The sequence below is a fragment of the Aquarana catesbeiana genome, linkage group LG02 (genome assembly GCF_042186555.1).
Source record: "Aquarana catesbeiana isolate 2022-GZ linkage group LG02, ASM4218655v1, whole genome shotgun sequence".
Classification (NCBI taxonomy): Eukaryota; Metazoa; Chordata; class Amphibia; order Anura; family Ranidae; genus Aquarana; species Aquarana catesbeiana.
Window position 1 is genome coordinate 201,997,332 of NC_133325.1, and position 23,934 is coordinate 202,021,265.

The 23,934-nt window shown below is 45.6% G+C and overlaps 1 protein-coding gene across 2 annotated transcripts in view; it reads right to left on the minus strand.

Annotated features, from left to right (window-relative positions):
- The window catches only part of AKAP11 (A-kinase anchoring protein 11), a 129,483-nt gene that overhangs the window by 66,052 nt on the left and 39,497 nt on the right, over positions 1 to 23,934 (minus strand). For both annotated transcript variants that reach the window (XM_073614198.1, XM_073614197.1), the window contains exons 2-5: positions 23,323 to 23,429; positions 18,663 to 18,773; positions 9,383 to 9,430; positions 4,742 to 4,876 (exon numbers count right to left, since the gene is read on the minus strand). In XM_073614198.1, coding sequence (XP_073470299.1) covers positions 4,742 to 4,876; positions 9,383 to 9,430; positions 18,663 to 18,773; positions 23,323 to 23,385 — 357 coding nt within the window. In that variant the 5' untranslated portion in view covers positions 23,386 to 23,429. The remainder of the gene's footprint in view (positions 1 to 4,741; positions 4,877 to 9,382; positions 9,431 to 18,662; positions 18,774 to 23,322; positions 23,430 to 23,934) is intronic.

Consider the following 23,934-nt stretch of genomic DNA (forward strand, 5'->3'; position numbering starts at 1 on the left):
GACTGGCATCTGTAGTCAGTACTCTCCAAGTTACCGGGAAGGAAAGATCTTCCCTTTTGCAGGTTCTGATCCTGCAACCACCAGTTTAGGCTTAAGCGTGCCCGAGGAGATAAGAACATTGGATAATCCAGGGCTTGTCCTCTCCTGTTCCAAGCCAACAAGATGTCTTGTTGTAGAGGCCTGGAATGGAACTGGGCATAGGGCACCGCCTCAAGGAGGGTACCATCTTCCCTAGAAAACTCATACAGAGTCTAATGGAGAGTTGTCTGGTGCCCCTTATCTGACGCACCTGATCCTTCAGGGTACAGATCCTTGCGGCTGGCAAGAATACTCTTGCTTGGACCATATCTAGGATCAGACCTAAATACTTTAGACTTTGATCTGGTCTCAAGGTTGACTTTTCGGTATTTATGATCCAGCCTAAGCTTTCCAAATACTGCACTGTGCATGTTATGCTCTGTTCTAGAGCCTGTAGCGAGTGATCTGTGCAGGAGGCCGTCCAGATACCCGAGCACCAGGATCCCTTGGGCCCTTAAAAGACCCAGTACTGGTGCTAGGACTTTTGTGAACAGCCGGGGAGCTATAGCAAGCCCGAAGGGTAGAGCCACAAACTGAAAATGCCGTTCCTCTACTGCAAATAGCAGGAACCTCTAATGAGGCTGAAAGATAGGTACAGGTAAATAAGCGTCCTTTATATCAATGAAGGCTAGAAAGTCTCCCATCTGGAGTGAGGCTACTACTGAGCGGACAGAACCCAATTTGAAAAGGACTGGAACAGTAGATACTGGTTCAGGGATCTTAGGTCCAAAATGGGCCTTGTGTCCCCGTTTAGTTTTTGAACCGTAAACAGGTTAGAGTACAACCCTGCGCCCCTTTCGGGTACAGGAACCTCTACAATCACTCCTTGATGCATTAAATGATGTAGTGCCCGAAGCAATAAGTCTCTTTTTGGAGGATCCGAGGGAACGCTGGATCTTAAAAACCTCTGAGGGCAACTCCAGCTTGTAACCGCGGGATATATTTGGAGGTGACCAACACGTCCTGAACTATTGTTCTCCAAATGTCTGAAAAAGTGAAGCAGCCTTCCTCCCCACCCGATGAAGTGGGGGCGTCCCCTCAAAAGAAGGGCTTGTTGCTGGGTTAAGAAGAATTTTGGACCCAGGGATTTTTCTGGTCCAAGCCTTGCAGCTTGCACCTGGCCCTAGCGTCCTGTTGGCGGCGGAACTGCCCTGGCCACAAAAGTCTGCGCATATGTACAGACAAGAGAGCCAAACGAGAAACCTGCTGTATTGAATCGTTTAAAAAGATATCAACAGCAAAACACAGCGCTCGAGGAATATCTGCCTTTTCAGGCAGATCATCCTCCTGGTTAGGCCGTCTGATCTGATCCTTTACGGACTGGCAGATAGCAATTGTTGCAACAGCTGGCTGGATAGCTGAACTGGCCAAAGAAAACAAAGCCTTTAATGACTCTAATTTCTTGTCAACAGGGTCTTTCAAGCCCTGTGCGTTATCTACCGGACAAGTCAAGTTCTTGTTTAAGGAAGAGACTGCTGCATCTACAGATGGCATGCTCCACTTCTTAATGAACCTTTCATCCATGGGATATAAAAGGGAAAACCTCTTAGGAGGAACAAAAATCCTGTCAGGATGTTCCCAATCAGCATACACCACCTGTTCCAATAGAAGGTGTAAGGGGAAAGCCTGTGTGGCCTGAGGAGGCCTCAGGGATCCCAAAGAGGACCATGGAGGCTCAGTAACCTCTGCAAGAGGCAACTTAAAGGCAGAACGAACCATTTCTGTAAGAGTCAGGATCAAAAGCCTCTGTGATTGAGAGGCAGACACCAACTGGATATCTTCTTGTTCAGATTGCTCGGAAGCAGACTCATCCGCTAGGCCATCTGCAGAATCCTGAGCTTTAAGCTCTTCCCTATCCTCAACCCATTCCTGCCCCAGACTAGGAGAGATCCGGGGAGGGGGTTCTGTCATGCTTTTTGCCACCCTGCGGGATGGAGGAAATTATGCCAGCAATCCTGTGCTCTAACCAGGCTAGGGCTGAGGACAGTTCATCCTTAGTGATAAAAGGTGAAGCAGCAGCGTTGACTGTAGGCACAATCCCAGATAGGCGCAATGGCTCAGATTGCCCGGAAGCCCCTGGTCCTTCAGGGGATACAACACTAGGGATACAACTAGGTTCATCAGGAACTACTGATGACATGTGCCCTTCCCTGTAGTGTTAGTCCCACTCCTCTTTTTTGAAGACATTTACTAGCCACAAAAAGGGAGTACCTGGGTGTAGTATTAACACACCTCAGAAGGGAGACCCTTTAATAGGGCTCACCAAGCCCCTATGCAACAATCCCGCTAAGCATCTTTAGCCTGCCAAGCAACACCTGGTGACTGGGGAGAAATGAACCGCTGCAAGTGTCTGGTTCAGAGTCTGCTCTGTGTCCCACAGCTGCCTTCTGGAAGCACTGCATGCTTGGCATAGACAGCTTAAATAAGCTGGCTGTGCGCCGGAACATTCTGTGCATGTGCATGCACGTGCGCGGTCCCAGCGAACGGGCATGACTGTATTCACGAATCTTCATGCACCCAGATAAAGGCTACGGCGCATGTGCTGCGAAGCCGCGTGTGCCATGGCCGGCAAACAAACTGCTGAGCCCAGCAGTGCTCTTGCGAACGCGCCATGGCAAACTGAGGTGAAATGGCACACTGTCGTGCGCCATCATACAGTTGAAAAACAGGCAGACACGAGCAAAAAAGTAGACCTTGCAAACACACACAGCTAGCTCAAAACTCCCCTGTATGGTCACGGCACACAGGTGTCCAGCCTCTTCAGCCTTCACGGCAGGTTCCTGTCACTTGAGGATCTTCAAGGACTGGGTACCCTTTTCATGTTTAGGGTCCACTCCTTTGGAATTGTACAGCACCCTGCAGGAATGCCTTAGCGCTGTAGTGTCCAGGATTCCACTTTGCAGGTTCCAGCGCCAGGAGGCCGCATTACAGGCAAAACCTTGCAGGATCTTGAGTCTTCTTTGCGAGGCTCAGGTACCAGTTATCTAAGCATATAAAGCCTGTGTCAAATGGATCAGTTCGATCAATCCCTTGATTTATTTAACCACTTCAATACAGGGCACTTAGACACCTTCCTGCCCAGACCAATTTTCAGCTTTCAGCGCTGTCGCACTTTGAATGACAATTGCGCGATCATACAACACTGTACCCAAACTAAATTTTTATCATTTTGTTCCCACAAATAGAGCTTTCTTTTGGTGGTATTTACCTCTGCGGTTTTTATTTTTTGCTAAACAAATAAAAAAAAGACCGAAAATTTTGAAAAAAATAAGTTTTGCTTTTGTTTCTGTTAAAAAAAAAAATTGTAAATAAATAAGTTTTCTCTTTCACTGATGGGCACTGATAAGGCGGCACTGACAGGCACTGATACGGTGGCACCGATGAGGTGGCACCAATGAGCGGGCACTGGTAGGTGGCACTCATGGGCATTGATAGGCGGCACTGATGGGCACTGATGGTTGGCACTGATGGGCGACACTGATGGGCAATGAAAGGCGGCACTGCTGGGCACTGATAGGGTGGTGCTGATAGGTGGCACTGATAGGCGGCACTGATAGGCGGCACTGATATGAGGCACTGATATGAGGCACTGATGGGCATCCCTGGTGGCACTGGCAGTGGTAGGCATTGAAGTGGGCACTGATTGGCAGCTGCCTGGGCACAGATTGGCAGCTGCCTGGGCACACAGTGGCATTTCCCTGGGGGTCTAGGGGCATACCTGGTGGTCCAGTGAAGTTGGCTTCCCTGGTGGTCCTGGGTAGGATCCGAGGGGGGGCTGTGCTGATAAACAATCAGCACAGACCCCCCCCTGTCAGGAGAGCAGCCGATCGGCTCTCCTCTACTCGCTTCTGTCAGACGTGAGTGAGGAAAAGCCGATCACCGCCTCTTTCTATTTACATCGTGATAAGCCGTGATTGGACACGGCTGATCACGTGGTAAAGAGTCTCCGTCTGAGACTCTTTACCTAGATCGGTGTTGCAGGGTGTCAGACTGACACCCCGCAACAACGATCGCCGCGATGCGCACCCCCGGGGGCGCGCAGCGGCTCGATATTCCTGATCACGTCATATGACGTCCGGTCAGGAATATCAAACCACTTTGCCGCCGTCATTTGGTAATAGAGCGGGCGGCAAGTGGTTAAGAACGGTTTGTGGGACTAGAGACCTGGAGCTCAGAGAGCTCAAACAACTGTGCCATCCACCTTGCAGACACTGGTAAAAAAAAAGTGGAGTACTTCCTGTATGGGAGGGGGTTATATAGGGGATCGCTTCCTGTCTAAAGACCTTTGGGTCTACCAGTGTCCATGCACCTAGAGATGAATTATAACCCAGCAGGTAATTATTATTAGCCCAACTCTGTGTTCAATGATGTATGAAAAGGAAAAAAGTTCTGCATGCTGCATCTTTGAAAAGCTTCCATAAAGCTCAATAGTAGCGTGTCTAAAACATAATGCAATGAAAAAAAGACACTGCACATATGTGAACCACCCATTAGTCTTTCTTCTGCACTGCATAGATTATGCAAGTCTGAGGCACAGAATCAGCAGCGAGGCAAATGATACATAGCATCACTAGTGCAAGACTGCCATATCACCTGTACACTGTGTGCCTTTCATTGTCAAATGGAACATTGACCAATGTACCACCTTATCCAAATTACACACCTGTGTTACTTGCGCTGTACTAGGTTTTGCATTCTCTTTTCCACTGTTCATCAAAATAACTTCATTCTCATTTAAATTACACAGATGGGGAGATTGTATCAATTCCGGGACATCCACGTAAAGTGCTGTTACACCCTATGAAAAAAATATGAAATAAGAATGGTTTACAAGAGATAAAATAAAATAAACATTTCGCAAGATCTCTCAAATGTATGGAAAAAAAAAAAAAAAAAAAGGAAACAAGAAGAAAATAAACGTGAAACTATGTGTGTACAAGGATTGTTCAGTTAATTGTGGAAGACAAAAATATTTTTTTTACTCATGCCCATTCAATTAATGTACAAATACGGATTAAAGGGGTTGTAAAGGTAAAAATTTTTTCACCTTAATGCATGCTATGCATTAAGGTGAAAAAACTTCTGACAATACCGCCGCCCCCAGCCCCCCCGTTTTACTTACCTGACGCCTCGAAAGTCAGCTTCTCGTTCCCGACATCTATTCCTCCGCTCACCCTGGCCGCTGATTGGCTACAGTGGATGGATTGGAAGCAGCGCAGCCATTGGCTCGCACTGCTGTCAATCACATCCAATGACGCGGCGCGCTGGGGGGTGGGGCCGAGTGATACAGTGAGCGGCTATAGCCGCCGGCTGTATCACGGGAGCGCGCCCGCAAGCACTAACCACCATGCAAGGGAGCTCGCATTAAGGTGGTTAATGCTTGCGGGGAGGAGCTGAAACAGCCGCCGAGGGACCCCAGAAGACCAGGTTCGGGGCCACTCTGTGCAGAACGAGCTGCACAGTGAAGGTAAGTATAACATGTTTGTTATTTTAAAAAAAAAAAAAATTTTACCTTTACAACCCCTTTAAGACATAGTACAGATAGTACAGATGCAGACTAAGACATAGGACATTTCTCCCCTCCTCCACTACTACTCTTTTCCAAACTTACCTATGTTTTTTCCCCACTTATTACCAAAAATGAGGGGGGGGGGGGGGGGGGGGACGCAAAACCCCCCTTAGGGTTATTCTTGTCATCTCAGATGCCCTATGTGTGGTCAGTCTATGTGGAAATTGTTAGGCCTTACCAAAAACACAAATTGTGTTTTATATCTAAAGTTTAACATTTGAAGTTGGCAAAAAAAAAAACCACAAGCACAAGACAGAATTTAAACATGTGTTTGCTATTAAACTGCCAACAAATTGACTATCAAGCCCCTTACACCCTCCACCACCACCCAAGATCCATCTACTGAAGGCTTTGTCCAATATCAAAAGACCAAGCTCAAACGTCGTAAGTGAATCACAATTCTGCCAACGTGCATCAATATATTAGCTGCTACTAGGAATATCTCCAAGCTGATACACTGAGATGATCATTACAGCTCAAACACCGGCATAAAAATAATTCTGTAGAAAAAAAAGCATGAGGAAGCTGGGTTACAAAACTTCCCTAGGTATGCTTTATTTACTGTAAATGAATTAAAGTGGATTGTAAAGTCTTGTTTTTTTCCTATAAAAATAACAAACATGTTATACTTACCCGCTTTGCTGCAGTGGATTTGCACAGAGCAGCCCAGATCCTCCTCTTCTCGGGTCCCTCTTCGCTGCTCCTGGCCCATTTTTCCTGTTCAGTGCCCCCACAGCAAGCAGCTTGCTATGGGTGCACCTGAGCTGAGTCACAGCTCTGTGTGTCAATTCAGACACAGAGCCCCAATCTGGCCCCACCCTCTCTCCCCTGATTGGCTAGCTGACCTTGAATGACAGCAGCGGGAGCCAAAAGTCAATCAGGAACGAGAATATCGGATGGCTAAGACATTTGTAGACATCACTGGACAGAGATGGACCTCGGGTAAGCATTAGGGGGGCTGCTGCACAAAGAAGGCTTTTTATCTTAATTCACAGAATGCATTAAGAGAGAAAAAAAGAACTTTTGACTTTATAACTTCTTTAAGTGCTAATGAAGGTACTTTTCAAAAACTGAAACATGAGCTTTGGTTGCAATGGTTTTTAAACAGAATGTGTTGTAATTCAGGGTGGAGTAATTTGGGATAATACATAAGGTTTTAAAAAAGCCCCCTTGACAAAGTCACCCCGACGTAATGCGTAGGGCGCAGCCTTTTGCTCAATCTATCCCAAATAGCAGCAGCAGCACAATCCGGCAGTGTTTGGAGCCGCTGGAGCCACGGGTTTACCCCGCTGTGGGACAATGGACGATTCTTCTTTTATGCGTGTTTAGTTTACTAATATAATAAAAGCTTTTTAAGTGTTCATAAACAGAACACTGTCAGCTATGTTTTTTTTTGTTTGTTTGTTTTTTTATGAGCTGTATATCTGCTGCTACTCCTGGGGAAAGAAGCGTTTAACAACCTGACATCTTGGCTAATCCCGGTTGCTTAAAAGGGCAACACGTGTATATGACCTTTAATTTTAAAGGGTCCATAGTGAAAGGTAAGCAGCCATTGTGGTTAAAGGTGGTGAAACATTATCACGGATTGAGGTGGTATCCCATGTTTTAATAAAACATGCAAGTGTAGCAATAGATTTGTCACTATTTTCACCCAGGTTATTTTTATTGAGAACGTTTTATTAAAACTCTATCTATATCTCTAATTAAATTATATATATACACACATACATACACACACACACACACACACACACACACTTGTGCTCGTAAGTTTACATGCCCTGGCCCTATTATTTCTTGGCCATTTTTCAGAGAATATGAATGAGGACACAAACATTTTTCACTCATGGTTAGTGTTTGGCTGAAGCCATTTATTATCAACCAACTGTGTTTACTCTTTAAATCATAATCACAACAGAAACTACCTAAATGACCCTGATCAAACGATAACATGCACACAAGTTGAAACAAATGGGTTTGAATGGCTATTAAAAAAGGTAACCATCCTCACTTGTGATGTGTTTGCTTGTAATTAGTGTGCATGTATAAAAGGTCAATGAGTTTCTGGACTCCTGACAGACCCTTGCATCTTTCATCCAGTGCTGCACTGACATTTCTGGATTCTGAGTCATGGGGAAAGCAAAAGAGTAGTCATAGGATCTGCAGGAAAAAGGTAGATGAACTGTATAAAACAGGAAATGGATATAAAAAGAAATCCAAGGAATTGAGAATGCCAATCAGCAGTGTTCAAACTCTAATCAAGAAGAAGTGGAAAATGAGGGGTTCTGTTGAAACCAAATCACGGTCAGGTAGACCAACTAAATATTTGGCCACAATTGCCAGGAAAATTGTTTGGGATGCAAATAAAAACCCACAAATAACTGCAGATCAAATACAGGATTCTGAAAAACATATGGTGTGGCTGTTTCAAGATGCAAAATAAGGAGGCACTTGAAGAAAGATGGGCTGCATTGTTGAGTCGCCAGAAGAAAGCCATTACTACGCAAATGCCACAAAGTATCCCGCTTACAATACGCCAAACAGCACTGAGACAAGCCTCAAACCTTCTGGCACAAAGTCATTTGGAGAGATACCAAAATTGAGCTTTGGCCACAAATACTACATTTGGAGAGGAGCCAACAAGGCCTATGATGAAAGGTAGACCATTCCTACTGTGAAACACGGCGGTGGATCGCTGATGTTTTGGGGATGTGTGAGCTACAAAAGGCACAGGAAATTTGGTCAAAATTGATGGCAAGGTGAATGCAGTATGTTATCAAAAAATACTGGAGGAACATTTGCATTCATCAGCCATGGGACGTACTTGGACATTTTAACATGACAATGATCCAAAACACAAGGCCAAGTCGACCTGTCATTGGCTACAGCAGAATAAAGTGAAGGTTCTGGAGTGGCCATCTCAGTCTCCTGAGCTCAATATCATTGAGCCACTCTGGGGAGATCTCAAACGTGCAGTTCATGCAAGACAGCCCAACAATTTACAGGAAGTGGAGGCTTTTTGCCAAGAGTTTTACCATCCGAGAAGATAAAGAGCCTCATCTACAAATTCCTAGATTGTAAGCTCTAACGAGCAGGGCCCTCTGATTCCTCCTGTATTGAATTGTATTGTACTTGTACTGTTCTCCCTAATGTTGTAAAGCGCTGCGTAAACTGTTGGCGCTATATAAATCCTGTATAATAATAATAATAACAACCATAAAAGACTTCAAGCTGTCATTGACGTTAAAGGGGGCAATACATGGTATTTAGAACTGGGGAATGTAAACTTTTGTTTAAGGTCATTTTGGGAGTAAACACAGCTGATTGATAATAAATGGCTTCAGCCAAGCACCAACCACAAGTGAAAGAAAAGTTTGTGTTATCTATCATATTCTCTGAAAAATGGCCAAGAAATCATAAATTCTGCCAGGATATGTAAACTTATGAGCACAGCTAATATAAAAATATTTTACATGATTTATACAGCCAATAGTTTGCGCAGCGCTTAACAAAATGAAGGCAGACATTACAGTTGCATTACAATTGAGAGAGATTTTATTTTATATACACATACATACCAAAATTACTAAGCATTTGATTGGTAGAGTTTGATGTGATGATCAATATGGTTTTTTGACAGTCATATTCACTCATTTATGTACATTGTGAGCGTGGCACTATTTGTATATTTAAAAAAGCAAAGATTACATGATTAAACCCAACTTCAAGTAGTACCTGAATGTTTCTTATTCCGTGCTCAGTAGAAAGCCCATGAAAACTAACCTGCAAAAGAAAACATATAATTACTTTAAATGGGACAGTTTCTGTTTTACTGTCCAAATGTTGCAGCCACTATTATTGTTAAATGCATTCTCACATTTAAAAAAAGGAGTTTCTGGTGTTCAAATACTTGAGATGGCCATAAAGTTACCACAACAATGATGTGATCATTACGAGCTGAAAGTTTTAATTTGCTGCGCTGCTAGAGAAAATAAGCACTGAGAAACTCTAAAGTCACCAGCCCTGAAATGTTATGAATACCTTCAGACCGCATAGTGAAAGAAAAATTAGTTCTATACTAAAAATCATATTTTATAGTATTATTCGACATACTGTTTTTCTCAAAGCAGTTGATGAACCTAGGAAATTACAGCTGGTGATGGACATAGGGCTTTACGATTCTGTTGTAATATGTGCAGTGCTTTTAAAGTTTCCGGTTGGTTCTTGAAGAGACACTCCTCAAAGAACACTTTTCAGGCTGCACATGTAAATAAAATTTTTACAATAAGCACTTACTGATGGTGCCCTTGCATTCATTTCATTATGCCCTTTAGTTTTCTTTACCCTCTGACAGTTCTGGACAGCTCACACCACTTCCTCCCGCTCCCTCCTGGCCCACCAGGGTGTGACTGTGAAACCTCCAGCGCTCTGTGAGTGACAGCAGGGAACAGGCTGAGCTTTCTTACTGTTACTGATAACATGCAGGCACTCTCAACACAAAGATTTAGGCTTCATGTACATGGGACGTCGTTTAACCTCTCTTGAACGATTTAAATTAACCGCTACAATCCAACGTTTAAAAACGTCCGTTCAGCCGCATTTAGGAGCTTAATAAATAAAAAAAAATTTTTTTTAAATGCGTTTACAAGCTTTTACAGGCATTTGGCATTTCAAATGCCTCTAAACATTGGTCCTGAACGCATTTTTTTCTTGCATTAAAAAAAAATGCTTCTAAACTCGTCCATCCGTTTACCAGTAGCAGTGTACATGATGTCCTATGTGTTGGAAGCTTTACAGGCTTAGTGACATCAGGGCCAGTATAGGGTTTATTACAGAAAGTGTCATAGGGTGAGAAAAACTATAGGGTTGTTACTGACAAAAGTCATAATGACCAGTTCAGTATGTGATCATCAAAATGAAAAATGTTATGTATGAAAATTGTTACCTGATAGTGTCTCAATGTAGAACTGTCAATCACAGCCAGTGAGCCAATTAAGAGAGAGCAGGGGTGGGTCCGAGCCGCGCTCCGTGTGTGAATGGACAAACAGAGCTGTGACTCGCTCGGGTGCTCCCATAACAAGCTGCTCGCTGTTGGGGGGCACTAAGCAGAAGGGAGGGGCCACTACCGGCATCGAGGGCCCCCGAGAAGAGGAGGATCTGGGCTGCTCTGTGCAAAACTACTGCAACAGAGCAGGCAAGTATAACAGGTTTGTGATGAATACCACTTTAACCTTTATTCTGGTGACAACCCAAACATTTTGGATTAACTATCACTCTGTCACAATGACAATGTTCATCAGAAGAAAAAGGTAAGGCCTCGATTGCATGGGCATACTGAAGCATATACCTGTGCGAGGGCTGTGCTTGCCTGCACAAGTAGTCACAGGTGTTCATGCATCCCCGTTCATGTCAGCTGGGATGCAGCAGCTGCACAGATACAGCCACTCCCCCCAATTTGACAGCTATGCAGGTTCCAGAAAACTATTTGCGTGCATGGTTGCGCACTCACACGGCTGTCAAATTGGGAGCTGAAGCTCTGTCTGTGCAACCACTGCATCTCAACTGACATGAATGGGACTGACTGCACGGGGATGCACAAACACCTGTGCTCATTTCCCCCCCTATGCGAAAGTAGTTTAACTACTTCAATACAGGGCACTTATATCCCCTTCCTGCCCAGACCAATTTTCAGCTTTCAGTGCTCACACTTTGAATGACAATTACTCAGTCATGCAACACTGTACCCAAATAAAATTATTTTTTTTTCGCACAAATAGAGCTTTCTTTTGGTGGTATTTAATCACCACTGTGTTTATTTTTTGTGATATAAAAAAAAAAAAAAAAAAAAAAAAAAAAGGAGAAGGGGGAGGGAAAAAAAAAATAGCTACTCCACACTCTTCTCGCTGATATGGCTCTTGATCCTGTGCATTGGCATCTATGCAGAGAGCGAGAGAAGAAAACATCAGACTTTGGAAGGCATCTTCCTGGCACCGGCCATCAGCCTCCTACTTCTGGGCATCCTGATGTTTGTGGTTTCATTTATCAGAATGGTCGGATCCTTAAGGGACAACTTGGCGCTTCTTAAAGCTTGACATCTAGATGTAGAGACGATCTTGGATCCAAAGAAGAGATTGTATCACGTGCGTATTCAATCAGCCTTTCTGCTGAGTCTAATACCATAGGGGAGAGATCTCACGAGGTGTGGTCATGGGAACCGTGATTGAATTTCGATGTCCTTTACGAATTAAGCCTATGGACTGTGTCCTTATTCTGCCTTGAACATGTGGATTATATGAACTAGTGAAAAAGTGTAGTGTAAAAAAATGACAGTAGGACGTTTTTGACAATCCCCTTTGTAAAAAAATAATAAAATAAAGTCCCCCCCTTTGTAGATCCATCATCAATTACAGCCGACCCGCAAAATAAATAAATAAATCTGCGGTCCCAACGAAGGCTCCCACTCTTAAAATAATTAAGGGACGGGCCACCCGTTGGCATCACCGCCCCCTTATGACATCCCCGACACAGCCCGTCCCTGCCCCCTAGTTATTTAAGAGCTGTCAGATGAGATCCAAGGCTGTTTTTTTGGGTGAGCGGTGGCGACGGATGGATCCACATCAGATCTACCCCATCCTCATTCACATGGGGGGGCTAGATCTGGGGGCCCTGTCATCAAAGGGGGCGTCCAGATTCTGATGAGCCCCCCGCAACCACCGGCCAGGGTTGTGGAGATGAGGTACTTTGAAAGGGGGGGGGGGCCCCCGAGCCCCCCGCCCCCATATGTTGAGGGTATGTGGCCTAGTTTTGTTCAGAAGGGGGGGTGCTCGATCATTCCCCCCCCCCTTTCCTGACCTGCCAGGCTGCATGCTCGGATAAGGGTCTGGTATGGATTTTGGGGGGGGGGGGGGGGGGGCACACTGTTTTAAAAAAAAAAAAAATTGGCATACCAGACCCAAAGGATATGCATGGGGGGGGCAGGGCCGATCCGAGGCGGGTGCACGGGGTGCAGTGCACCCAGGCGCCAGAGAGGTGGGGGCGCTGAAGCGCCAGAGTGCTCCCCTCCCTCCTCCTCCTCCCCTCCGTGTGCAGAAGTAGCTCTGTCCGCAGGTCACTGCCGCTGTGCTTTACACTGCTAGAGCCCGTCCCCCCTCCCTCCTCCTCCTGTCAGAGGAGGGCAGCCGCCGGAGATCGGAGCGGCTGGTCTCTGTGTTGAGAGAGACCAGCCGCGCAGTGACTTCACTGGGGAGGGGGGGGCGGCCCGTGCCTGCAGCCTGGCACAGGTTCTCTCCTCCTCTGTCTCTCACTCCCGCCTAAGCTGCTGCCTGGCTGTCTCGATCTGCTCTTCACCGGGTGGCGCGGCTGCACACTATCCTCTCTAGCTGCCGCCCGGGTGTTAATGTGTCTGTACTGATAGAGGGAGGTTTGTCCCTGAGGGTCTGTACTAATGGAGGGGGAGTTGTCCTGGGGGGGGTCTGTACTAATGAAGGAGGGGGAGTTGTCCTGGGGGGGTCTGTACTAATGAAGGGGGGGGTTGTCCTTTGGGGTCTGTACTAATGGAGGGGATTGTCCTTTGGGGTCTGTACTAATGGAGGGGGAGTTGTCCTGGGGGGTCTGTACTAATGGAGGGGGAGTTGTCCTGGGGGGTCTGTACTAATGGAGGGGGGGTTGTCCTGGGGGGTCTGTACTAATGGAGGGGGGGTTGTCCTGGGGGGGTCTGTACCAATGGAGGGGGTTGTCCTGAGGGGTCTATACTAATGGAGGGAGGTTTGTCCCTGGGGGTCTGTACTAATGGGGGGGTTGTCCTGGGGGGGTCTGTTGTACTAATGGGGGGGTTGTCCTGGGGGGGTCGGTACTAATGGAGGGGGGTTGTCCTGGGGGGTCTATACTAATGGAGGGAGGTTTGTCCCTGGGGGTCTGTACTAATGGGGGGGTTGTCCTGGGGGGTCTGTACTAATGAAAGGGGGGGTTGTCCTGAGGGGTCTGTACTAATGGAGGGGATTGTCCTTTGGGGTCTGTACTGATGGAGGGGGAGTTGTCCTGGGGGGTCTGTACTAATGGAGGGGGGGTTGTCCTGGGGGGTCTGTACTAATGGAGGGGGGGTTGTCCTGGGGGGTCTGTACTAATGGAGGGGGGGTTGTCCTGGGGGGTCTGTACTAATGGAGGGGGGGTTGTCCTGGGGGGTCTGTACTAATGGAGGGGGGGTTGTCCTGGGGGGTCTGTACTAATGGAGGGGGTTGTCCTGGGGGGTCTGTACTAATGAAGGGGGTTGTCCTGGGGGGTCTGTACTAATGGAGGGGGTTGTCCTGGGGGGTCTGTACTAATGGAGGGGGTTGTCCTGGGGGGTCTGTACTAATGGAGGGGGGTTGTCCTGGGGGGGTCTGTACTAATGAAGGGGGGGTTGTCCTGAGGGGTCTGTACTAATGGAGGGGGGTTGTCCTATGGGGTCTGTACTAATGGAGGGGGGTTGTCCTGGGGGGGTCTGTACTAATGAAGGGGGGGGTCGTCCTAGGGGGGTCTGTACTAATGAAGGGGGGGTAGTCCTGGGGGGTCTGTACTAATGGAGAGGGGATTTATCCTGGGGGGTCTGTACTAATGGAGAGGGGATTTGTCCTGGGGGGTCTGTACTAATGGAGAGGGGATTTGTCCTGGGGGGTCTGTACTAATGGAGAGGGGATTTGTCCTGGGGGGTCTGTACTAATGGAGAGGGGATTTGTCCTGGGGGGTCTGTACTAATGGAGAGGGGATTTGTCCTGGGGGGTCTGTACTAATGGAGAGGGGATTTGTCCTGGGGGGTCTGTACTAATGGAGAGGGGATTTGTCCTGGGGGATCTGTACTAATGGAGGGGGGGTTCTCCTGGGGGGTCTGTACTAATGGAGGGGGTTTGTCCTGGGGGGGATCTGTACTAATGGAGGGGGGGGGTTTCCTCGTGGTGGTCTACTAATGGGGGGGGTGGTATGTCCTGGGGGGGGTCTATACTGAGAGAGGGGTTTATACTTAGTGGGGGGCCTGCACTGACGAAGGGGGGTCTATACTGAGGGGCGACTAAAGTTGGTGGAAGGGGGGGGTGACACCATCCCTAGTGACGTCACTGCAGCTGCGGGCTCTTCTTTCCCCCTCCCTCTCCCCCTCACGTGCACTGCTATACTAGTGAGTGGCGCTGGCCAGCACAGCCTCCCACTATGTTTCTTCCCCACCTTCATATCAGCCAGGGAAAAAAATAGAATAGAAAAAAGGAGCAGAGAAGAGGATTGTGGGACATGTAGTCCCGAGGACTGGCAGCCCCACTGTAACACGGAAACTGCAGCCCACACAGCAGGCTCAGCTGAGAGAGAGAGAGAGAGAGAGAGAGAGAGAGAGAGAGAGAGAGAGAGAGAGAGAGAGAGAGAGAGAACACCCCACTGCCCTGCGCCACCAGAGGGAAAGACACACAGCCTGGCGGAGAAAGGAATGGAGTCACTGCCAGAATACAGCTACCCAGCGGAGTCGCCACGGGCAATTCAGAGTGAGCCGACTCCTGATCAGAGGAACCATCGCTGGGTCAGGTGAGAGGGCCATTATCTACTAACGTCCATAAGAAATGCAGTCTCTGACCATCTCCTGTACCATGTCTGCAGTCTCTGACCATCTCCTGTACCATGTCTGCAGTCTCTGACCATCTCCTGTACCATGTCTGCAGTCTCTGACCATCTCCTGTATCATGTCTGCAGTCTCTGACCATCTCTTGTATCATGTCTGCAGTCTCTGACCATCTCTTGTATCATGTCTGCAGTCTCTGACCATCTCTTGTATCATGTCTGCAGTCTCTGACCATCTCTTGTATCATGTCTGCAGTCTCTGACCATCTCTTGTATCATGTCTGCAGTCTCTGACCATCTCTTGTATCATGTCTGCAGTCTCTGACCATCTCTTGTATCATGTCTGCAGTCTCTGACCATCTCTTGTATCATGTCTGCAGTCTCTGACCATCTCTTGTATCATGTCTGCAGTCTCTGACCATCTCTTGTATCATGTCTGCAGTCTCTGACCATCTCTTGTATCATGTCTGCAGTCTCTGACCATCTCTTGTATCATGTCTGCAGTCTCTGACCATCTCTTGTATCATGTCTGCAGTCTCTGACCATCTCTTGTATCATGTCTGCAGTCTCTGACCATCTCTTGTATCATGTCTGCAGTCTCTGACCATCTCTTGTATCATGTCTGCAGTCTCTGATCATCTCTTGTATCATGTCTGCAGTCTCTGATCATCTCCTGTACCATGTCTGCAGTCTCTGATCATCTCCTGTACTATGTCTGCAGTCTCTGATCATCTCCTGTACTATGTCTGCAGTCTCTGATCATCTCCTGTACTATGTCTGCAGTCTCTGATCATCTCCTGTACTATGTCTGCAGTCTCTGATCATCTCCTGTATCATGTCTGCAGTCTCTGACCATCTCTTGTATCATGTCTGCAGTCTTTGACCGTATCCTGTATTATGTCTGGGGACTCTTTCTAACAGAAGCCCTCTCTGTGTGCATCAGGTCTCATTAGTGTTCTCTTTTCCTGTATTTTCTTTATTGTTAAGAGATCATGGGAGGATTTCTGGGTAACAAAGACTTCTTAGGGGAGCAGCTCTGTATTTGAGTCGTTGCCATAGAATCATTTGTAAAGGGGAGGAGTTGGTAAGATGACCACGCCCATATGGGGGCGCCAGAAATCTTTCTGCACCCAGGCGTCTGTGACCCTAGGATCAGCCCTGGGGGGGGCTGTTTTTTTTTTTCAATTTATCTTTCATTACAGGCATTCTATGTTGTACAGTCGGGAAACCAGAGGACAGCTGAGAAGTCATCAGTTGTTAAGGACGCGACAGCCGGTTTCCCAGCCTACTTCTCAACAACCAGCAATTCTTCACAAATAATTTGAATAGTTTCTGAAAATTTGGAATTCGTTAGAAAAGAAAGAAACAAAACAAATTTGGGCTGGTTATACTGCGGTTGATTCTAAATTCAGCTTGTTCAATTAAGCTTTGACAAACAAAAAAACCTGGAAGCCGATTGTTTTCTATGCAGTTGCACCAGATTTTGCATTCTTCAGGTTTAGTAAATCAATCCCACTCTGTCATAAATATCTGGAACTAGTTTGGTATGATTCCCTATGTGACAGGTAGTAATGGGCAGCACCATGTTTATCACTCTTCATATTCAGGTGAAGCACGTTTAGAGCTCCATCTAGGAGGTACAATAAAAACACTGCAGTTTTTTTTTTAAGGCATTTCATATTTAAAAACGTAATATAATTATTATAAACATGTATGCCAAACCAAAACATGTTTTCTTTACTAGTTTTGGATAGAATGGGGAAGGATTAAAACTAATGTGGAATTTTTAATGCTATCCATCTTTCCATTAAAGAGATTTTCCCTCACCTTCTGTCTCAGGGAAACAAAAGTGAGGGAAAATCTGCAACCAGGCATAGACAGAAGCACAATCTTCTCTATAAAAGAAAAGTCTTTTTTATTTCAGTCTGTGTTGTTGGGGAGGTTGGAGAGCGCCTCCCCACCCCCCACTTCCTATCTGGTGAAGCTGTTGTCAGCAGGGAGAGAAAACACATGTCCGGCTGAAAACCATTTTACCAGACAGGAAGTGAAGGAAAATCTGAAACTGAGAAACAGAACTAAAAATCCTAAGGGGTTCTAGCCTTCCCCCTACTCTACCAAAGATTTTCTTTTTTTTATTCCAGTCAGTGTTGCTGTTGGAAAATTCCCATCACTTTCAGTCTGGTTATGTCGGCAGGACAGGAACTAAGGGGAAAGCCGTCTACTGAAGCCCTGGATAGCTGTTAAACAGGGAAAAAAAAATATTATATTTGACTGGACATACAGCAGACAATGGCAGCAGACAGTGTTGTCACCAGCGCAATTTGCTGTGTGGGGGTGACATCACTTGTGGAAGAAGGCACACTCACACATGAAGTGGTGACTGTCTCGTCTTCTGCCTCTATTCACCTATGGTCATGTACAGCTCCAGTACTAGAAGCCCAGCTCTGAATTCGATGGGTTCCAGTGAGGCTTAGGTTTAAGATTAATGTGAAGATGTTCCTGAAAGACCTGCACTTCTGCACTACTCCCCCCGCATGGGCGTGCACACACCACCACTTGGCCCCCCTCATCCTTCTAAACTCACTGTCACTTCACGGACACGGACATGCCCTCTGGATGATTCTATATTCATCCCAGGTAACAGAAAGCACACTTTTACTGTTCTCCATGTAAATGGAACTATAGGCCAGTGTTTCTCAACTCCAGTCCTCAAGGCGCACCAACAGGTCATGTTTTCAGGATTTCCACTATTTTGCACAGGTGATTTGATCAGTTTCATTGCCTTAGTAATTACCACAGCCGTTTCATCTGAGGGAAACCCTGAAAACATGACCTGTTGGTGCGCCTTGAGGACTGGAGTTGAGAAACACTGCTATAGGCAATCACGCTTGTTCACATTCTTTTTTGTTGTTTTTGTTGCGATTGGATACCAGTTTAGATGTAAATACTAAATCTCCTTTAAAAGCTTAGACAATAGTATTACCGGTTAGCAAGCAGTATGCTAAGAATAAACTTCCTCCAATGTCTTAGTTGAAAAGTTCACACCATTTACAAGATATAAAAGCTAAACAATGTAATGGCCTGGAGCCCGGATGGCCATAACTGTGTAAAACCTCAATTTTCAAAGCAGCAGATTTCCCATATTATCAAAATGAACGAAGAAGAAAGAAAAAACAGTCCATCAAAAACAAGCGGCTCAGGATGCTCATACAGTATACATTCACTGTAGTAGCAATTGAGCAAAAAGCCTGTATCAAACTGTCAGAACACCTATGTACAAAATATGCTTCTCACAGAAGTTTATATTATTTGATTCACACGGCTCACAAGCTGACAAAGGCTTTGGATCTCTGTAGTAATGCTATGTACTTTGCAGTGTTTTGGTAACACTGTGTAAAAATGAGAAAGAACGGAACTGTTAGCAGTGGAAAAAACTGACCTCAATGAAATCCTCTTTGTTGCCACTCTTTAGACAGTCTGTGATAGAACACAGCTCCTTCCTACTTTGAAGTACTGATTTCATAGCACTCAGCAGCCCCTCGCTGATATTCTGGAAAAGAAAAAGCTGAAGTGAGACAACTAAACCACACATGCACACATCGGGTTATTATTCAGAAAAGATTCGCTTTAAAGTAGAACAAGCAGAAAGTTCGTCTAATAATAAATGCACATACTTTTGCACAAGAAAAAAAAAAAAAAAAAGTGCATTTATTTTAATAAAATCGAATAACAATAGTGGGACTGCTAAAGCATTCCCACTAATTATTATTGCACCCATAATCAGTTGATCAGGGGTGCAGTTTCATGCTCCTGTAGTTTCTTCCTCCAGTTCCCTGTCCATACCTCTGTACAGGCCTTTTGTTGGAGAACTGGAGGAAGTGTCAGTGGACTAGGAGTGCGGCGATCACGGCAGTTGTATTCTGTTGAGAACTACAAGCCTGCGGCAGACGGGACTCGTAGTTCATTTACAGAGCTCTGGGAATGAATGAGATGGCTGTGAGCCTTCCTCATCTCCTGCATATTCCTTTAGGGCCAGTAAGGTTGCTCCATAGTGATGAACCAATCAGAATGTGCAGGGCTTAGCGGCTGAAACTACTCATGTATGAATCATGCCTGTAAGAACAGCCTGGGTTTGGAGGCTGTTGTAGACATGTGCAAGAGTACTCTAGATGCCTGCACTCTATACCGGCAGCAGTTCCCTTATTTGTGTTGATGACAGAGTCTAACTATGCTATGTTATGGCTTCGTCACATGTGTTGATTATAAAGAATAAAAACAATGATCATTAATTCTAGATTGTAAGCTCTAACGGGCAGGGCCCTCTGATCCCCCCCCTGTATTGATTTTTATTTTAAGTGTACTGTCTGCCCTCATGTTGTAAAGTGCTGCACAAACTATTGGCACTAAATAAATCCTGTATGATAATAATAATAAATGAGCCCATCACACTGATGACATGTTTTTGTAGAGTTGCAAAAGGATCAAGAATTCTTTAAAAATGCCCATGGAAGCGTTGCTTTTCCAGTGGGAAGTGCTTAAAGGGTAAGTGATATAGAGGAAATTATCTAATTTGAGGTGTGGTTAAGTTGTGGTGTGGCAGCAGACATTTCCGTGATTTCTCTACAAGGTGGATTTATTTACTTTGATTTCTGAAACTCGGCTTGGTCCAGCTCAACATTGCTGACACAAAATGCTTTGCACTGCTCCTGCCTGGCACTGTCAAGTATTGCTGGTTGGCATGATGATTTTGCCCACACACAGAAACAAATGTTTCCACACGGCTGCTCAGTACAACCAGTAAGTGGTGGGGGCTGTTCTGTCCTAGTTCTCTACTAATTCCCAGTGCATTCTGGGATACTGGAGCCTCCACTGTCTCTCCTCCAATGCCCAGCTAACACTTCATAACTGCTTCACTAACACACCATAAATGCTGTAGGTGCCGTTAAAGCAGAGTTCCAGCCTGGGGGGAAAAAATTAAGCCAGCAGCTATAAATACTGTAGCTGCTGACTTATTATAAAAAAAGGACACGCCTACCTGTCCAGGGAGCCCGCAATTTCAGCACCCACAGCCGATTTGTCCATCAGCTCTGGGTATAGGCATAGGCATCCTTACTAAGGGAAAGAGGAAGTGAAGCCTTGTGGCTTCACAACCTGTTTCCTACTGTGCATGCGCGAGTCGCTCTGAGCTTTCCAAATGGTCCCGTTGTCTTCTGGGACCTGTGTGTCTCCCAAAACAGTAGGATGGAGGAGGGGCCGGAAATTGTGTAGATCGCTGCATGACGATCTTACGTGGAAGTGGGAGCGGGTACCTGTTTTGACAGGTATCTGCTCCCCACCGAAGGGTGCCAAAATGTGGCAGCGCAGGGAGGAAGCAAACACGCAGAGCTTCCCCTTTTTGAGTGGAGCTCCACTTTAAGGTGTGGTTACAGAGTATCACCATTGAAATCAATGGAAGCAGTTGACAAGTGTCAATGCATCATGAAAGCGACATGCAGCTTAATTTTTCACACGACACAACGCTACTGCTCCTGTGTGAACAGCACTGTGTGGTTCCACTGTAATATTCACGATAGGCATTAAGGGTCATCATGAGGCTTTAAAAATGCTGAATAAATGCTGCATAAACACATGGTATTGAAACACATGTGAACAAGCCATTAGTTTGCTGCATGGAAGACCTGTGTCGTGTATTTTGTTTTGCCCATAAACACCAGAAATGTACATTATACTTAATTGTTATGGACAACGAAGATAGACAATATTTCCATTAAATAAAATGGAGAACAAATGAGATTCAGATACTACTCGGCTGAGTTCTTCTTTAATCAATTGCCTACCAGGCCAATTCTGACATTTCTCTCCTACATGTAAAAATCATATTTTTTTTGCTAGAAAATTACACAGAACGCCCAAATCTTATATATGTATTTTTTAGCAGAGACTCTAGAGAATAAAATGGCGGTCATTGCAACTTTTTATCTCGCACTGTGTTTGCGCAGCAATTTTTCAGGAAAAAAAAAAAAAAGGTTGACTTTTTTTTTTTAAAGCAGGAAAGTTGGCCCAATTTTTTTGCATAATGTGAAAGAGGTTAAATCAAGTAAATAGATACCAAACATGTCACGCTTCAAAATTGCACACGCTTGTGGAATGGCGCCAAACTTCGGTACTTATAACCCCCATAGGCGACGCTTTAACATTTTTTTACAGGTTACAGATTTTGAGTTACAGAGGTCTAGTTCTAGAATTATTGCTCTCGCTCTAACGTTCTCAGTGATACCTCAAATGTGGTTTGAATGTTGGAGCGACTTACGTATGCGTTCGCTTCTGGAAGCGAGCACGCGGGGACAGGGGCAATTTTTTTTTTTTATTTTACTATGATTTTCTAGTTTGATGCTTTCCTTTACATTTTTTCTTTTATTCCTATTACAAGGAATGAAAACATCCCCTGTTATAGTGGGTGACAGGTCCCCTTTACAGTGAGATCTGGGGTCAATAAGTCCCCAGATCTCACCTCTAGGCTGGGAAGCCTAAAATAAAAAAAAAAAAAAAAAAAAAAAAAGGAATGATGAAAGGGGGAAGAGCCTGGCTTCCCAGCCGAGGCAGCATTTTTTTTTTTAAAATGCAGAGGCAGGTGTGACGTCATAACATCGCGCCCAGCCGAACGATCTTAGAGAGACTCCATGGACCATCTGGCCCTCTGTAAATCTCTAGGGCAAACATCCAGCGCCGGTTGGTCCCTTCTCCGGTTCGCTGATCGCAGGGGCGAGCTGGGAGAAGCACCGGAGGGCAGAGGGAGGGGGGACGTCCCCTCCCACCGCCTATAGGAATGATCATGTGGCTGAACAGCCACTAGGATTGTTCTTATGGTGTAGGGAATTGCCAGCTCTAAAAGAAGATATCTGAATGATGTCTGTAACTGCAGGCATCATTCAGGTATCCCTGCTCAAAGTCGACGACGTCATAGGACGTTGGGCGGGTGGAAAGCGGTTAAACAAATTTGACATCTGAAAACAATTTGTGGGTATACATCTCTATCTAGAAAACAGCTGAAGAGTATTTAAAGCTGTATCTTAATATATAAGGGCATGAAAAAACATTATAGGATTTAAGTTGCCATTAAAACCGTCACCTTTCCTTATAATTATGTTCCTCTAAAGTCAATACACAGTTACATTGTAGCAAGTAGCACTCTCTGCACTATGATGTGAATCTCCTTATGTAACATACACCCACCGACCAATTTATTAGGTCTACCTTGCTAGTAGCATGTTGGACCCCCTTTATTAGGTCCTCCTTGCTAGTAGCGGGTTGGACCCCCTTTATTAGGTCCTCCTTGCTAGTAGCGGGTTGGACCCCCTTTATTAGGTCCCCCTTGCTAGTAGCGGGTTGGACCCCCTTTATTAGGTCCTCCTTGCTAGTACCGGGTTGGACCCCCTTTATTAGGTCCCCCTTGCTAGTAGCAGGTTGGACCCCCTTTATTAGGTCCCCCTTGCTAGTACCGGGTTGGACCCCCTTTATTAGGTCCACCTTGCTAGTAACATGTTGGACCCCCTTTATTAGGTCCCCCTTACTAGTACCGGGTTGGACCCCCTTTTGCCTTCATTCTTGGTGGCATAGATACAACAAGGTGTTGAGTCATTTCTAAGGCTGCTTTCAGACTGGGAATACGTCCACTGAGCAAGCGGATGACATGTTCGCGTCTATTTAGATTATGCAGAGCAGACACAGCCCGCTTCCCTCTACGGAAGGGGGGGGGGGGGGATTGGATGGAAACAGGCGGCCTATCCATTTACACTCAAATGCCATCCAATCCGATCAACAGATGGGGAACAGATCCCCCATCTGTCCATTTTTAGAGGATAGGATCATATGAGTGGATGTCAAAGGACACATGTCCGTTGACATCTGCCTCTCCATAGAGGGCCATGGATGGTCCAAGCAGGTCTATTTAAAAACTGACAGGCAGGTCCGATCGGTCCACCCATGTAAAAGGGGCACAAGTTTCTGTTACTACATTTCAAATTAGACAAAAAAAAAACCACCACACAAAACATGGTCTAGTGCAGGACATACAATGCCACATAAACATAACAGCTTACTTCTTTTTTCACCGTTACTTTAGGCTTCGTTTGGCCAACCTTGCTTCTCGTACAGGTGTCCATATTTGGTGCAATATGGAAAAAAGAGACTGTCCACTAGGGAATAACTGTGGGGAAAAAAAGTACACAGCTGAGTTCCACCAGCCAGCTCTTTATATTGAAAAGCTATACAATTGCATGCATATACTTACACACTATTGATCATACTGCTAACAAAAGAAAAAGCACAAGTACAATCTAGAACAGCTATTCTCAATAAGGGTTTGAATGCAAGTGTGAGTTTAGAGACCTTAGAGTGTAAACTCCTTGAGGGCAGGGACTGATGTGACTGTACAATATACAGTATACGTAAATCGCTGTGTAAATTGTCAGCTCTATATAAATACCAGCATACCAGCAATAATATTATACATAAATAAGGGTTCAATTGAAACCTGGGACTCCTCCAGAAGTTTCTGGGGGTTCCTTTAGCACTGATGGTTTGAGATCTTGCTATCGTGACCCCCCATGTTGGAGGGCATTTTCCCACGGATTCCTGCATGGGGGGACACTTCTCCCACTGATGTCCCTGACCTCCAGTGTAAGGAGTCCTTTCTCCCACTGACCAACAAT